This window comes from Etheostoma cragini, chromosome 2 (genome assembly GCF_013103735.1).
Source record: "Etheostoma cragini isolate CJK2018 chromosome 2, CSU_Ecrag_1.0, whole genome shotgun sequence".
In the NCBI taxonomy this organism is placed as follows: Eukaryota; Metazoa; Chordata; class Actinopteri; order Perciformes; family Percidae; genus Etheostoma; species Etheostoma cragini.
This window is the reverse complement of record NC_048408.1, coordinates 20,631,566-20,648,228: the sequence shown is the minus strand read 5'-3', so window position 1 is coordinate 20,648,228 and position 16,663 is coordinate 20,631,566. Positions and strand designations below refer to the sequence as shown.

The following is a 16,663-nucleotide window of genomic DNA, read 5'->3' as shown; positions in this document are numbered from 1 at the left end:
TATATATATATATGTACATATACATAGCCTAAAAAACTACAAAACCCAGAGGATTCCGCGCTTTAACTGTCTTTCTCTTGATTGGTCGACAGAACATCCATTGTTACTGACGTGTCTTGCAGTCAGAGCATCCTTCCGTCATGGCGTCTGTTTGGACTAAGTTCTTCGTTCACCTGCCTGTGTTGTCTGTTTTCTTCCTCTTGCTGCTATGTCTGCCGCCGGGGGGAGGACAAAAGAAGAAAGAGGTAAAGCTTAATCCGCTTAAATTATTTTTTAGCGAATATTGCTGTGCTGTTTAATGTAATGAGCATAAACGTTAGCTAGGACTGCAGGAGTCCTGACTAGCTAGCTGATTAGGGAGTTTGTCGGAGCGACGTTCTGGTTATCAAGCTAGCGAACGTTTCTCTTTGGGGCGCAATAAAATAAACGCGTCTTGTATGATGTAACAACTGAAAGAGACACTGCTGGTCAGTTGTTTTTTTACGTTACGTGTTGGTGTCTTTCTTGTTTGAATAAACTGTGTTACTGTTGTGCATAATGTGACAAGCGTACATGCATGGTTAGGCAATGCAAGCTAATGTAGCTAACGTTAGCTAACGTCGATATGTTACCGTAAACGTCAGTCTACAGTATTCTGTAAGACCTCAATTTGGTCTGGGAACACTACTAAAACTTCCTACGTGTTTGCATTGACCGCTTCTACTGCTTTAGCTTTGATAACGTTACTTAAAAGTATTATTTCGCTTTCGCCAACAATGATTTTATTTTGAAATTCGTAAGTTCAGGAAGTGCTGTGTTTTACTTCTCGGTAGCTATTGAGTGACGCTAGAGTCTAACACATCAGCATCGTCTAACAGGTAGACGATAAGACACTCACAATAACAACAATAGATTTCTGCATACTAGCTCAATTAGGTAGTGGTAGTGCACCGGCAGACCCTGTAACTACTGTATGTGCTTCTTTCAGTGAAGTGGTGGGTATGGTGATGTGGGCTAACTGAAAGGGAAGTGAAACGGAAGCTCCTGCGGGTAGTTTGCTCGATCAGACATTTCTCACTGGTCTCAAAGGGCGTCTGTTCACCTGCATTGAGTTGAATCAAGTGACATTACTTTTACATACTGTATATTGTTGGTTATATAATTTACTTGCTCTCCAGTAATAGTAATACATATACTATAAAGGTGACACCTTGTGACAGAATTGATTTAGTTTTAATGAATGTGTTTTTATAACAATTTAAACTATAGCCACTGGGCCTGTATCTTTAACAAACTATATCCTTGACTTTATCCAGACTCCACTATCTACTGTAGCTTCCAGGCCTGCTAGCCTTCCGAGCAGATGCTGCTCTTGCGGGTAAGACTCGTGGAGGTGGGCTGTGTTAACACGGACACGGACTGGTGCAGAAATGGGGTGCTTTTATCCAACTGCTGGTGGAGTTTGTGACCATTAAATGCCGACCAGTGTACATTCCACACAAATTCACGGGTGTGTTTACATCACTCCTAGCACTATTTCTAACATCTTGGCAGGGGGGCAGAGGAAAACGGTACATGGGAACCCCCATATGTAAACGCACTACTATGCCCTACAATGCTGAACAGAAAGAAAGCATGTCATTTTACTGAGTGACATGACATTTCATGCTACTGTACTGCAATTGGAATGGAAGGTGAATATAATCAAATCATATGGTCCAGGGGTAACTGCAGGCCATTTTCCTCCTCGTCATCGTATGCTTCCTCCTGATCACTCCCTTCCCCTGTCCTCTCTGAATCTGCAGCCTCCTCTTTATCCCTCACAGTTAATTCTTCCTTTCCTGTTCTCTTTTGCTTATTTTTGCATCTCCTTCAGTGTTCTTCTCCTCCTCTGACCCGCCTGGTCTCTCCAGTTTACTACCTTCTCCTCCTTCATTTCCCTCTCCTCCTCTTCCTCCTGTGCACTACTCTGAATTTTCTTGGCTGGCAGTATTCCCACATTTAGCATTCAGCTAATATCTCCAGCTACTCTGGCCTGCAAAAGGCAAGTTGTGAAAAGCTCTGGTTATCCTTGTATTACATTACACTGTAGGGCCCTGTATCAGATAAGTAGCCTAACAAACATAAAATCAGATTTTATGCACAGAACAGTTATGTTTAGACTAGCCTCCTTAATCCCATTGTTTTTGTTGTCTGACAGTAAAGGACAGGTTTAATTTGTGCAGCCGTATTGCCGTGATATGTGAGAGGAAGTGGATGTAGTACTGCTTAACTAATCGCATACAAATGATTGGTCTCAGCAAGTACACTGTGCTGTGTTGTAACATAACGCCACCAAAAATAACCCTTTATCCTAAAGTAAGGTTTGCAGTTAGTTTTTTATTATATATTTTTTTGGGGCTTTTCCGCCTTTAAATTTTGACGGGACAGCTACGTGAGAAAGGGAAGAGAGGGAAGACACTAGAGGTGGGAATCACCAGACACCTCCAATACGATATCATTACGATACTTATGCCACGATACGATGTTAAGGCGATTTAAAAACATTGCGATATATCTCAATTTACAACCTTGTTTCCAACTTCTAATTTTTCCCAAAGTCAAATGATGTCCCCAGAAGGAAACTTTATCAACATCTGTTTTATCTAAAAAGATACATTTCTCTGTTTGTTCATATCACTTCAATTTAAATGCTTCGAAATGGGATTGTCAAGCAGACGAACTGACCAACACATATACTAAAAGATTGATATTTAGCGCCTGTATATCAATACAGTATTGCCCCTAAAAAAATCACAATACTATGCTGTATCGATGTTTTCCCCCACCCCTAGACGGCATGCAGTGAATTGTCACAGGTCGCATTCAAACCCTTGAGCTCTGCGTTGAAGCATAAACCTCGAAGTACATGTGGGCGTGCTCTACCACTGAGCCAACCTGGCCATGCAGTCAGATCGTTTTGAGACAATACTGCATTTGTTATTCTTGCCATGCTGTTATCCTGTATATGTTGATTTAGTGAAAGATAAAGTCTGAAACGTAACTTTAAACATGATGTTCAAATTGCGGGCTCATATCATTGACATTAAGTGGGCAGCCCTAGATTGTTGTTATGTTTTGGTATGGACCAATTAAGGACTTTTAACTGAGGAACAGTGTTGGGATATAACCGCTGCAGCACCTCATCTGCACCTTCCGTGCAGCTGACTTAGCAGATAAAAAGAAAAGTGATTGAGTGGACAAACAAAGAATTAATAAATGTCAAAATGCATGGACAAATACATGACAAGTGAACAACTAAAGAATTGAACATGTCCCCAAATGGGTGAAGAAAGAGCTGACGCAGTGGAAGAATAAACAAATGAATAAATTGACAGATTACCTACTGAAAAGCATTTGAATGAGAGAAAGTGAATGAATAATTGAGACTGACAGATTTGCCCTCCAGACCGCTGTAAACACTTAATTTTTTTTTATTGCTAATAACGATTGCTTGTGAGGTGTGTGTATAATGAATGTGTCACAACCATTGGAGTGAGGCTGTGCAAATATGAGCACACATAGGTCACTTCTTGTAAAGTTAACCTTTAGGAGAGGGGACTTTTTCTGATATTGCAAGGACTTATTTAGCCGTAATCATTTTGTTTCACTACGGAATAAGTGAGCAATAGAGACTTTACTGTACAAACCTTACTTACTACAAACCAAACAGTACTTTTCATTGGTGCAATATGTGTTCATATTTCGACACTGAAGAAGATACCAGTCTCTCATTTGCAGAGGTGGGTAGAGTAGCCAAAAATTGTACTCAAGTAAAAGTACTGTTACTTCAGAATAATTTGACTCAAGTAAAAGTAAAAGTAGTCATCCAAATAATTACTTGAGTAAGAGTAAAAAACTACTTGATGAAAAAACTACTCAAGTAGTGAGTAACTGTTGAGTAACGTCTGATTTATTTCTTAACACAAGCATCAATCAGACAGACAGAAATACAAAATAATCATTTAGGCAAATTATAGTTCATCCAATCAATAAAATAAATTAAAATTGATTTATTAATTACAAATTAGCTTACTTGTCACATCAAATTTGGATGGATACTGCATGTGCAAAACATTCTGTATGTAACCTTAAAGACAAACAGCCACCTCTCCACAGCAAAAACTAAAACTACCGCTACGTCTCCTCAGCTTAGATGTTGAGTTTTTGAACGCTCACATGTCCGTTTGTTTGGTCGACACAGAAGACGCCGCATAACGGAGCTGCTGTTTCGCACTTTTCCTAAGGTAACCATGCTTTCACTATGAGGCCGAGGGGGGGGTCCTCCTAGTCTGCGTTGCCTTGGCGACGTTTAAATCTGACGTCTTTGCTTTTCTACGAGTGTAAAGCTAACTTCTTTATATGTCTATGGGCTAACCTATACCCGCTGCTGAAACGAGTATGGTCACGTGACTGCACAACGACGTGTGATTGGTTAAGCACAGTCACGTGGTAGAGCCTTCAGCGGAAGTCGCTCTCTCTCTGTCCAAAATAAAACATTAAAATGAGACGTACGCTGGGGTAAAAACAATGAAGCGTGGTAACGAGTAACGAGCTCATTGTAGCCTAATGTAACGGAGTAAGAGTACAGTTTATTTTTTACTAATCTACTCAAGTAAAAGTAAAAGTATAGTGATTTAAAACTACTCCTAGAAGTACAATTTTGTCAAAAACGTACTCAAGTAAATGTAACGGAGTAAATGTAATTCGTTACTACCCACCTCTGCTCATTTGTTTGTCCAGTATTCTGCTTTAAACACATTTGTCAAGCAAAGCTTCGAGGGGAAAATGCTTACTGTAGTCTGTTAATGAATAAACAATTATAAATTAGGGCTTTAAAAACTTTTAAAACTACACACTTTTCACAATTTTCATCCAGGGACAGTCTGCTTTCACCAGTGCTTATTTTCAGCACGACCTTGATTCACATTTACCAAATTACACCAGGGAGCTGCCCATTATAGCCCCGGTCTGCTGTTAGGTACTGACTGTCTCAAGGACACATTGCATTTTCTAATAAGTGAGAGCATTTCTCAGTCACTTACCTAGCTAAACATATCCAGCTATCCAGCTGGTTTTCTTCTTTGCCATTGACATTGCCACTATTTTTTATAGGGCAGCGACAGTATTGATTCTTTTCCATCACGGTTAGACATACATAGAGACTTCTTTTTATTATTCCTTTTGGGAGGACTCTCGCAAGGAAATGGAAATTTCCAGCAGCAGTTTTTAGCAAAATATAGTATAGAGAGAAAGAAGACCGTATAAAAATAACAATAACAACCATAATAATAATAACAATAAAACCTTTGGGTATAAAAAGAAGTTGAAATGCAAGAAATTCCTGTATGCAGCAACTTTGTTGTCCAATTTGAGTCGAATCCAGATTTGAGTCACGCATGCGTCACTTTGCGACAAGATGCTAACGAGAGACTTCTGTAATGTCAATACAGTAAAAATGGACCTACCTAACAAAGTTTGTTTACTGCTGTCTAAAAGTTAGCAATCAAACACAACTGAGGCTGTCAGATGAATGGCGTTTTGAGCGTACCTTAGCAATCAAACAATCATAGGTATCTAAAATGTTTCTGAAATGATTTCCATCTTCTGTTATTGTTTGTAATGAGAAAAGTACATTATTTCATGGATGTCACAAATTTCAGTATGACACGTTATGCCATAAACGGTTCAAATCTGAGCATGCGCAACTCACATCTGCACTCGATTTGCATCGGGCAGTGCCACCCCTTACCGGAGTAGCACAAGTTAGAGCGAGAAGGGCAGGGGGCCTTACGTCAGTGCCCATGTGGTTGCACAATGAGAGCGAGCAGTAACGGAGAGTAGCAAATGAGTGCTACTTTGAGGAAAAAGAGAGCAAAGTTGATAGTAAGTTAAAGGTGAACAATAAAAAACAAACTAGATCTACTCAAGACACGGTGACTTTATCTGTTGTCAATACGGCCGGTAAAGTGAATGGCCTTGCTCCTGAAAACCATTGGCTTAAATCTAACATGTGTTGCAGCCCATCTAGCAGCTGAGCAGGCAGAGAGAAGAGAAGGCGACTCTGCGGTTTGCTAACTTTTTGCTCTCTCTGCTAATATAAGCCACTAAAAAACGTGTGTGCAGGCAGAAATGCGACTGTGACGTTTTATCGGGATAAAGCTATAAACAGAAGGACGATCCGATAGCGGCTAGGCCAATGTGCAATGGTAAAACACCGCAGCTGTAACGTTAATGTGTCTACCTCAGCTGAGAATGGAGAAATGGCTTTGCCTTCCCTACCGTGTGTGTTGTTGTGTGTGATGGAACATTGCCCTCCCCAACTCGGGAAAGGTCAGATTTGTTGCATCTTTTTTAAAGTTTTATTTAGAAAACCTTGAATCCATGGAAGACACAATGCCATCAGCAGGGTGGGAAATTAACTTAATGCCCAATTATACTGCCACTTTTTCTGTTTGAATGACAGAAATCTTCAGGTAAGATCTTTATAAATGCAACAAGGACATGTCTTGAAGGCTACTTTAGTAGCCTTCAAGACACTTTCTCCACAATCCCCTAAAACATGGAATACAAATCTAGACGGCACCGATGTGTAGTCAAGGAATCGAACATTAGGTCCATCCTGTGTGACTCTGTACCAAGTAGCAGACAGGAGCTTGCCAAGTGCTACACACACACACACACACATACACACACACAGACAGAAGTGAGCCACAGGAGATATATTGAAGGGTTATAATGTGAGAAATGTTATTCTCAGTGGCCTGCCTGGGGCCATGGCAAAAGGAGGAGGAGGAGGAGGAGGAAGATCTTATTTAGCTGAAAACAAAATAGTGGGCAGCATCTCACCAACTTTTGCTCTCCCTCGCTGCCCTTCGTCTTCCCCTGGCCACTGCAAGCTCATGCTCTCAACTGTGTGGGCTGTGTAGGGCTAAAGGTTAAGTTAATTAAAGCTGTCCTGAAACATTCAAATGTGTTTTTGTTAATATCAATATTCAAATCTCGAGTCAGTATTCAAAGCGTTGTTTATTTTATTTGTCCCCGTCTGATTTCCTCTCTTTAATTTTCTAGTTACTGACTCATTGTGGTGAGAATGACCGCTACATGTAGACGAGATCATGTCTTTATTTTGCCGGTGCACTAAATGCATGTTTAGTCTGAATTTGCAGTGTAGCGAGAGGGGCTGAGAGAGAGAGCAGAAAAGAGTTGTTAACATTAAAATAATGGTTTGGGGTTCAGTTTTAAGGGAATGAAGGATTTGCTATTGTTTGGCATTTGGATCGACTTCTGTTGACTTCTTTTATAGTGTCACTGATCATATTATACGGGGAAGCCAAACTGTTTTTTATCTAATTTCATTATCTACAGTTTTTGGAGCAGAATTTAATACTAACTTCGTCAAGCAAGGTCTTAGCCATTCAGAAGTTACAATTGCTTTTATGAAAAACCTTTTTAGTTGGTAATATAAAATTATTCCATGAAGTTTATTCACACTTTCTTGTCATACACCAAAGTCAAATGGGACCATAACACTGCTCAATCTAATATAATCTAACAAAGGCAGCAAGGGAGGCAGCACTATATGTCTTCTATAGTAAGGAGCAATAGAACATTTATGTGGTGCATTAACAGCGCAAAGAAGGAATCAAAGGAATAAAAATGTAACATCTTTGTTGTGTCTGCGTCAGTTAATGAATTTACAAGTTTGTCCCTGCATTTTTTTTCTTTAATACCAGTTTAGTGTTGCTGTGGTAATATCAATGGTGAAATCTAGAGATGTTCTGATACGGTTAAAAAAACATTTTTATTGACAAAACATGCATTGCTTACAATGTCCTCTCTTAAAAAAACTAAAGATATTAAGTGCGTTATAGGGCTGAACAATATGAGTAAACTATCTAATTGCGATTATTGTGACTGATATTGCGATTGCGATACGATTCACAATATTAGAGGAAATGATCATTTTTGGATCATTATTCTCATTTTCATTGAAAAATATTACAATCTAAAAAATGAAAAGGATTTATATTGTGATTTTTGCGAGAATTTGTTCAAAACAAGTATTTTTTCTTTAGTCTGTAAGATACAAATTGCAGGCTGGGACGTCTCTGCAGCACTACAATACTTCATTCAGAATGGTTTGACACATATTTTGCCCGTTTAAAAAATGGGCCCCCAGCTGCAATTTGGATATTGCAGTACTCCATATTGCGATTTCGTTAAAATAGCGATTAATTGTGCAGCCCAAGTGGTGCCTAGGTCACATACTACATTGTTTTTAAAGAAAACCTATTCTGAAATGCAATAACAACCTCAAACTAAGGCATACATTAAACATACACAAACACACATACACTTAACTTTCAGAACTTCAAGTTTCAACCTCAGACTGATCTGTATGTAGGCCTATATCAAAATATTAGGTATACTCAACCTATTTTAATTTATGTACAGTATTTAAATAGAATGTCACACAGCTCTGTTACACTTATGCTAGTAGATCGTTGATCAGCTGTTTCTCCGTGAAGACGAGACAATCAGCTCCAACAATCAAGCTAGTGTGATTTTGCAGTAGTCACACTGTACAGCGTTTTCATTACATTTAAACTGATTCCAAAACTTTGGACACTTTGTGTTGTTTTCTCCAGGCTGTCTCTTATCTTAGCCCCTCACTATTTACGATCTCTTTCTTCATTTTGTAGTCTGCGGCGTCAGTCTTCATGGCATGTGTTGCCAGCAGCATCAGCCCGGTATACTGTACTGTTTACGTAATAATCATCCTTGCAGAAACACCCTGAGCGATACGTTGGTAACATTGATTAAACGATGCTTCGAGGCCAATTGTTTTGCTACAAAGTCTTTTTATTAATCAAATTATTCGAGTTACACAAGGAATTGTTTCAGCCCTCTTAACCCTTGTATTGTCTTCACTTTGGGGACCCCCTTGTATCTCTCTGGTCAAATTGACCCGGGACTTATTTGGTGATTTAAAAACAATTTTGACATAACATTTTACTTCATAATCTATTAACAAATATTTTCTTTATCTCAATTTCAAACAATTGAGATAACATATATGTTTAGGGAATGCAATCAGTCTCTACTAGAACCAATTAAAAATGGAAGTGGGATTCATTTTTTGTCATCAGGTTATAATTCATGTTAATAATAATATGGAAAAAACATAAGTGGTCATATCCAGAATAATTTTCTGAATTGAGTCAGTAATACATGTTTACAACAGAAAATTGGGAAAGCCCGTTGATTTTCAGGTAGAAAAAATGTAACTTGTACCATTTTTCTTCTTGTAAAAATTTGAAATGGGTCAATTTGACCCAAATACCGTACAAGGGTTAAGCACATTAACTTCTCCATACAATGGCAGTTTTGAATTGAACAACCTTGTCGGCTGCATTCTCCGCAGTAAGTGTAGCACAGCCCTTGCACATATGACATATTGCACAATCCTGATAGCCTAGTTGTTGCACATATTACATATTGAACAATCCAATATCTTATGTATTGCGTAACTAACATATTGCACAGGTCATTTTCCTAATCAGGATTGATGGTGGGTTGATAAATGAACATAAAAATAGAGTCTGCGAAAAGGACAACTTAAGGAAAAAGTTGAGTTGTGATTGTGACAGGCGTGAGGGAAGAAATAAATTAGTTAGAAAAAAAGTTAGGGCAGTGCAAAGCCCTGACTGTCTAAACCCTGCTATAAGCCCCTGAGGGAGTGGAAGAAATAGACATGGAAAGATAGAATATTTATATCCCTTCAATAGTCCCTCGTTCATCACCCCAGCTCTGCTAGATATTATATCTAGCTTGTGTTGTGTTTCTGTCTTAAGGCTGACTACAGCACAAAGAAAGAACCAATGTAAGCACTTCCTATACCTAGGCCTATGGAGTCAGGGGAGTAAAGAGAGAAATAATGTCCAAGGCAGCGGGTCTGAGGCAAGGAGAATTGTATTTCTAGAGGGTTATATATCTACAGAGAGATGGAGATTTCAAAGTAGTGGGCTTGCTAGCACACCTAGGGACCAGTCTAATAAGTGGATCGGAATAATAAGAGCCTGCAACCTCTGCACACAGAGGCCCAATAAGCAACCGGGTAGGCCCTTTAGGGCATAACCCAAGCCACTTGCTGAGCTTAGACTGGGGCTTATGAAGCTAAACACCGTGTAAGCACTATTGAATCTTGGTTTTCTGTCTGACCAGTTCATAGAAGAATAAACCATAGCTCACAGTTCACAGTCTTTGCCCACGGACTTAATAGTACAGTGCAAGTATACTAGTAATCTAAATCAAATCAATATTTGGTGTGACCACCCTTTACCTTCAAGATAACATCAATTCTTGTAGGTACACTTGTACAGTTTTTGAAGGAACTCGGCTGGTAGGTTGTTCCAATCATCTTGGAGAACTAACCACAGATCCAGAGCTTCACGATTATGGCCAAAATGATAATCACAATTATTTTGACCTATATTGTGATCACGATTATTTACCACGTTTATTTGTTGATTTTAACCAAAACAAATTTTATTTTCACATAGGCTAATTATAAGTGCTTTCACAGACATATTATGCTAAATTCTTTTCATGTTAAAGTTATATAGACATACAGCTGCAACACATGTAAATAAAAATTGTCTGAAAATATATAGCATAGGACATACATATATATTTTTTGTATGTATGTCTCAGAAAGCTCCTTCACTTGTTTTCAACAATAACTGATTAAAAGAGCTAGGGAGAGAGGGGGAGTGCTCACAGAGTGACGGCTGACTCATTATGAATGGGTCCAGCACGGGTCAAATGGCGGGTCAGCACAGCTACACACATTGTGCGTGTGAAATGTCTGTATCGTCACTGCCCTGCATTTTTCATGAACTATGATATTCTGGCGATGGTTCACATCTCTGGCCCAGTTCCGACAGGCTAGTTAATGGCATTCAATAACTTCTTCTGTGTGTTTTGCCGTGTCGGCCGTGATAGCACTAGGTCAACTTTGAGACCGACGTATAACCGACTACTATCTGTTGAATTTCCCTCATGTTACTCTGTCCCTGTGACGGTCTACATCTAGAAACTAAGGTGCGCGGTGCAGGGAACAACTCTGACTGGCACATGATCAGACAGGGGTTTACGGAGCGGTAGATTGGCTTTGCAAAAAAAACCGGAGCGTTCTATGCAATGACATTTGAAAGATGGCTCGATCATGCAAATTTGATCGTTGGAAGCCAAAATCGTGATCGTGATTAAAATTTGATGTGAATTTGAAAATCTCCTGCAGGTGTAGGCCTTCTGTCTCTTTGTGTAATCCCAGATGCACTTGATGATGTTGAGATCAGGGCTGTGCGGGGGCCATGCCATCACTTCCAGGACTTGTTCTTCTTATACTAAAGATAGTTCTTAAAGACATTGGCTGTATGTATGGGGGCGTTGTCCTGCTGCAGAACAAATTTGGGGCCAATCCCACTCCTCCGTGATTGTATTGCATGATGGATAAGTATCTGCCGTATTTTTCAGCGTTGAGGATAACATTAATCCTGACCAAATCTCCAATTCCATTTGCGGAAATGCAGCCCCAAACTAGCAAGGAACCTCCACCACGCTTCACTGTTAACTGCAGACACTCATTATTTTACCGCTCTCCAGCCTTTCGGCGAACAAACTGCCTTCTACTACAGCCAGATATTTCAATTTTTGATTCCTCAGTCAAGAGCACTTGCCGCTTATGTTTTTGTACCTAGTTGAGTCGCTTGGCCTTGTTTCCAATGTCGGAGGTATGACTTTTTGGCTGCAACTCTTCCATGAAGACCACTTCTGGCCAGACTTCTCCGGACAGTAGATGGGTGTACCTGGGTCCCACAGCCTTCTGGTTGTGAGCTGATGTCACTGCTGGACATACTCCAATTTCCAAGCTTGCTGTGTTTCCTTGGCCAACCACAGTGTCTACGATCCTCAACGTTGCCTGACTTTTTGCAAGTGAACATATAAGCATTGATGCAGGTTTGAAGGCAAATGGTAGTAATTGACTGTGATTTAGATTTTTCTTTTGTTTGCTCACTTTGCATTTAGTAAATTGATAAAAATAAACAATCATTCATATCTTTAAAAGCATTCTTAGTTTACAGCATTTTCTCACACCTGCCTAAGACCTTTGCACAGTACTGTACATGTATTAATATGGGCACTTTAATGCTATCAAATGGTGCTATAGGGTTTGTCTTTACCGGTTTGTCTCAATTGTCAACACTCAAAATTCTCTTTTCATTTCTTATTTTCCTTTTCCATCTACTTTACTGCAATCTTTGTTTTTTTTTTGCCTTTTATCATGGGTCTTTGGTTTTCTTTTTTATTCATTCATGTTTTACTTTTGTTGATTTGCACTGTCCCTTTTTCCTTATGAAAATGAACATAAAGGATTCAAGGGTTCAAGAGAGATATCTACCTATATCTAACCCCCTTTCCCTTGTGTTCCCAATACAGCCCAAACAGCAGCTATAATGGTGCCATATTTTGCACAGTGAAATGTTTCAACGCTCTCCCAGTGAATTCAGGGGTGATTTGTTTAGATCTCGCTCATTAGCCGTAGTCATCTGAATTATTGATGCAGTAGTGTCAGACCTGCTTTCCCCATGACTGATGGCCTGTGTTTCCAAGTCATTTTCCTTTTCAGTTATTCCTCCCTCGCCTCCTACTTTTTTCCCTCCCCTTTCCAAAAATTATAACAAATTTTCTGAGTGCCAAAATGACTTCAGTCTCTTGCTTTCCATCCCCCTGTCCACCCCTTTCCCCTCTGACATTTATATTATCATGTGGTGTCATGAAAAGATTTCTCTTTTCTTCTACCTTGTTCCCTAATTTTTTCCTCTGTTTGGTCCTTCCCTTGTTCTCTTTGCTTTCTTTTTCCCTCCCCGTGCCCCTTCCTCCTAACTTTTCCTGACATTTCTGAAGTTAATTTCAGGGCCAGCCCTATTAATTCTGAGAGGAGTGTTGTTGTGAACATTAAGTTCTCAATGTCGTTCTGAATTGTCTTTCTCTCTTTTGCTTATTATAAGCTTGCTTAGTATTCTGCATGCACTAGCCTGTTACCTCGTTTTGGCATGAATAGACCCTAGTACAGCCCTAGTAATTCCCTTGTTTGGATTGACGATTTGGAAACTCTGATTTTGTTTTAAAGCTCTGAAGTATCCCACTTAATGGTGCCTAAAAAGCGTGCATGGATGTCACGTTAGCCAAAGTCAGTTGAAAAAAATCCTTTTTTGCCCTATCTGCCAAAAGCTTTTAAACTAAAAAAGTTACCGGCCAAAAATATATTTCTACCAGCCATGAAAACAAACAAGCCGGTCCTATGAGTTGTCTACCTGTACACTGCATTTTATTGCTCATTGTATATGCGTTACTGTCATAAATCTCTGTCAGTCTCTCCTCACCCCTCATTAGTACTTCTCTGTGCATTTTCTTTTAGCCGCTCTCTTCATTTTTCAGGTTGATCTACTTCGGCAATGTTTCGCCACATACTTGCAGACTCTCTTTCCCATTAGTGGAAAATTCTCCTTTGGAATACCCGGCTCGATTACCAGTGCGTAACCGTAGCAACGGTAGACAGCCAGGGTCAATTAAAGAATTGCTATAAAGTCATACATTGAATTCTGCCACAATTGTGCACAGTCAACGCGAAGCAAAAAATCTGGTCAACCAACTTAACTAGTTAAAGTACAGTAGTAGGCCCATGTCATCAACCTGCCAACTTCTTTACTTCCCCCTGACGCACACCCCTTTGTAACAGTCCTTCCTGTATAGCTGTGTGTGTGTGTGTGTTTTTGTCCAAGTGTGTCTCCAAAAACCAGGAGTCCAGTAAACCTGTGGGGCCAAAATGCTGGTCCCCACAACTGTGAAGAGCTGTTTGAGGGTTCTGGTTTTAGGGCTAGGGTTAAGGTTAGGCTTTTAGTTGTGATGTTTAAGGGTTAGGGTTAGGGTTAGGGTTAGGGGTTAGGGAATGCATTATGTCAATGCCCAGGTCCCCACAGTGCTGCAAACCTGTGTAAAAAATGTGAGTATCTGGCTTCTGGCTGATAAGACGTCTCACTCTTATCCTACCAGACAGACATTTGTTGCTGTGACGGTTCATAGGCTTCACACAAACTCACATATAAATACACAGCTACACACTAGAAACACGTTAATACATATGCACATAGTACACACAGTCTTCTTCACTATGTAGGTTGTTAGATTGAAAGCCATATACTAGAGCTGTGTATGTTGTGTATGTGTATGTCACAGATATCTGATGATTCTGTCTTATTAAACTCTTAGTCTTTCTGCTTCACTGGCAGAAAGCCTGTTAAAACGCCGCACAGGGCTGCATGTGTGTGTGTTTGTGTTCCTTTGTGTTTCTCTGCATGATAGAGAGGGTGTCATGAGACCGGCTCATCGAAAACACTTATCATGAGAGGGTAAGTACGAACGAGAAAAGGAGGAGAGAGAAAATGAGATAGACAAATTTATTTTTTCCAGAGTTTGGTCTGCCTTGTTCGCTCCTGTGGCCGGAGTGGGGCATTGTTAGGTAAAGCTACACCGAGAAATAATCATGCTAGTTATGAATTATTGAATTATGTTTCCTTAGCATTTTGAAAGCATTTCTTTTTTCCAGGGAATGTTAAGTAGTCACTGCAGCCTCTCCGGTTCTTCTCCGCCTTCTCATTTGCTCAGTCACACACAATCGCACCTGGGAGGTGTTTGACCACAGCATTATAGATGCTGCTGGAGAAGGAGGTAGTGTGGTGGTGGCAAGGGGCTTACATCTCTAACTTCTTGGCTGCATTGATTATTAAGGTTGAAAAATTCATCTGAAAGTGAAAGTCCCAAAAGAAAAAGTTTGAAAACTGCTCATCCTTCTCTGCTCGATTGCATTGAGATTTATTATGAAAGACACCTCTGTCTAACTGACAGGTTATTTATGGCCCCAAAGTAAGTTATTAAACACACACACACACACACACACAGCAATACAGTAATATAACATGATGAACTGAAGAGTTTAGCATAAAGCTGTAGTCGGCATAAATGCTAAATGGTATTTTGTGTTAGACCTGGCCTCTTTCTCTCTTGCCCTCAATTTCTCACTTTCTTTTCCCTTCTTCTTTTCTCAATGCCTGCTTTCACGTTTATGGTTTTAACTCTTTTGGAAAGCAGTGATGCATTCAAATTTTCTCCCAAATTAGTTGAAATTTTCGTGGAAACACATTGCTTTAAACCATTTATGTTTTTACACAGGGTGAAACTTAACAGGTAAAGTTGTATTACCAGAACAGTATATTGATGCAGTAGACAAAATCAAGTTTATATTAGTTGTCATTCCTAAAAACATACATGATTTTTCTTGGAGTAATGTTGTCTAAAATATGTAAATGTTAAGTTAAACATGCAAAGAGATACAAAACAAAACATCATGTATCAGTACGAAAATAATTTGTTTATTTAAATGTTTTTTCTTGTCCTTTTATAATATACTGACTTTGAGGTTAATTTATTTTATACACTTGTTTCCAAAAAAAAAAAAATGTAAAACACATTTCAATGTTCCAATATATTGTGGCGGTCTGCATGGAAAGATTCACTCAGGAGACAAACTGATTTCCAGTTGCCATTGAACACACTTACTGCCCAGAGTCCATCAATCTCCACCTGGGTCTCGGTCATGGCAACACCAATAAATGTAGATTAACGCTAAATCAACCACACAACACTTAAACCCAGATAACATAAATGCACACTTTTGTTCCGTTAATGTTTTGGCAACAGAACATCATTACTAACCACTTAAACTAGGAGAGGAACAGTTCAGAACATAGCCTTTGCACTGCTTCCGCACAGAACAGTCTACCGTGTTGGGCTGTTAAGGGTTTTAAGTTTAATTAAATAATTCTAAACAACACTTAACTGTGTTATTGCACACTCTTTCTCGCATATAGACTCACAAGAGTTACACTTACACTGCATCTTCACAATACCCTGTAAAAACAGAACAAAAGAAAACCTTTAGCAAAACTGATGTCCGTTACAAGTAGGCCTGCATGATGAATCATTATAAAATTGCAATCTCGATTCACCCCTGTTGACGCTTTAATTTTTAAATAACTTTTTATCTTGTCTTATTTTTTTCATATTTTTCCCTGAATTGTGCAGGCCTAGTTACACGCAATTCATCAACCTACTTCTGCTTATAACTTATGACCTTGCCCTTTGAAAAGTTTCTAATTACCATAATATAAGTAACAAATTATGTACAACTTTAACAAAGGCCATTTTGAATGGGCACATTACCATATCCAACAGAAAGATGCTAGCCTCAGTCACAAGAATGCATACGTGCTAACATTATAAAATGTGAACAGACACTAACACTATGCTTACTTCAGTGTTTACCTAACTTGTTGTCACCAGACTGCTTATTTAGTCGGTCACTTTTCCAGGAAAGCTGCTTATTTAAACTTTGTTTACATACTCAACATCCCACTTGAGTAATATTTTTTGTCCAGAACCCACAACGTTGACAGCCACGGCGTAGGTCATAGTCATGACGAGCAGTCCATTCACACGGTGCTGTGAAGGCACTTGCAGG

At 39.3% G+C, this 16,663-nt stretch overlaps 1 protein-coding gene and 1 long non-coding RNA gene across 2 annotated transcripts in view; both read left to right on the top strand.

Moving 5' to 3' along the window:
- The first annotated feature begins 76 nt into the window (after nucleotides 1–76).
- Nucleotides 77–16,663, top strand: part of tusc3 (tumor suppressor candidate 3) — a 72,452-nt gene continuing 55,865 nt past the window's right edge. Inside the window, exon 1 of the mRNA XM_034897238.1 lies at nucleotides 77–245. Coding sequence (XP_034753129.1) covers nucleotides 141–245 — 105 coding nt within the window. The 5' untranslated portion in view covers nucleotides 77–140. The remainder of the gene's footprint in view (nucleotides 246–16,663) is intronic.
- Nucleotides 8,385–16,663, top strand: part of LOC117959860 — a 10,859-nt gene continuing 2,580 nt past the window's right edge. The window contains exons 1-2 of the long non-coding RNA XR_004660014.1: nucleotides 8,385–8,543; nucleotides 10,781–10,793. This is a non-coding gene — a long non-coding RNA (uncharacterized LOC117959860). The remainder of the gene's footprint in view (nucleotides 8,544–10,780; nucleotides 10,794–16,663) is intronic.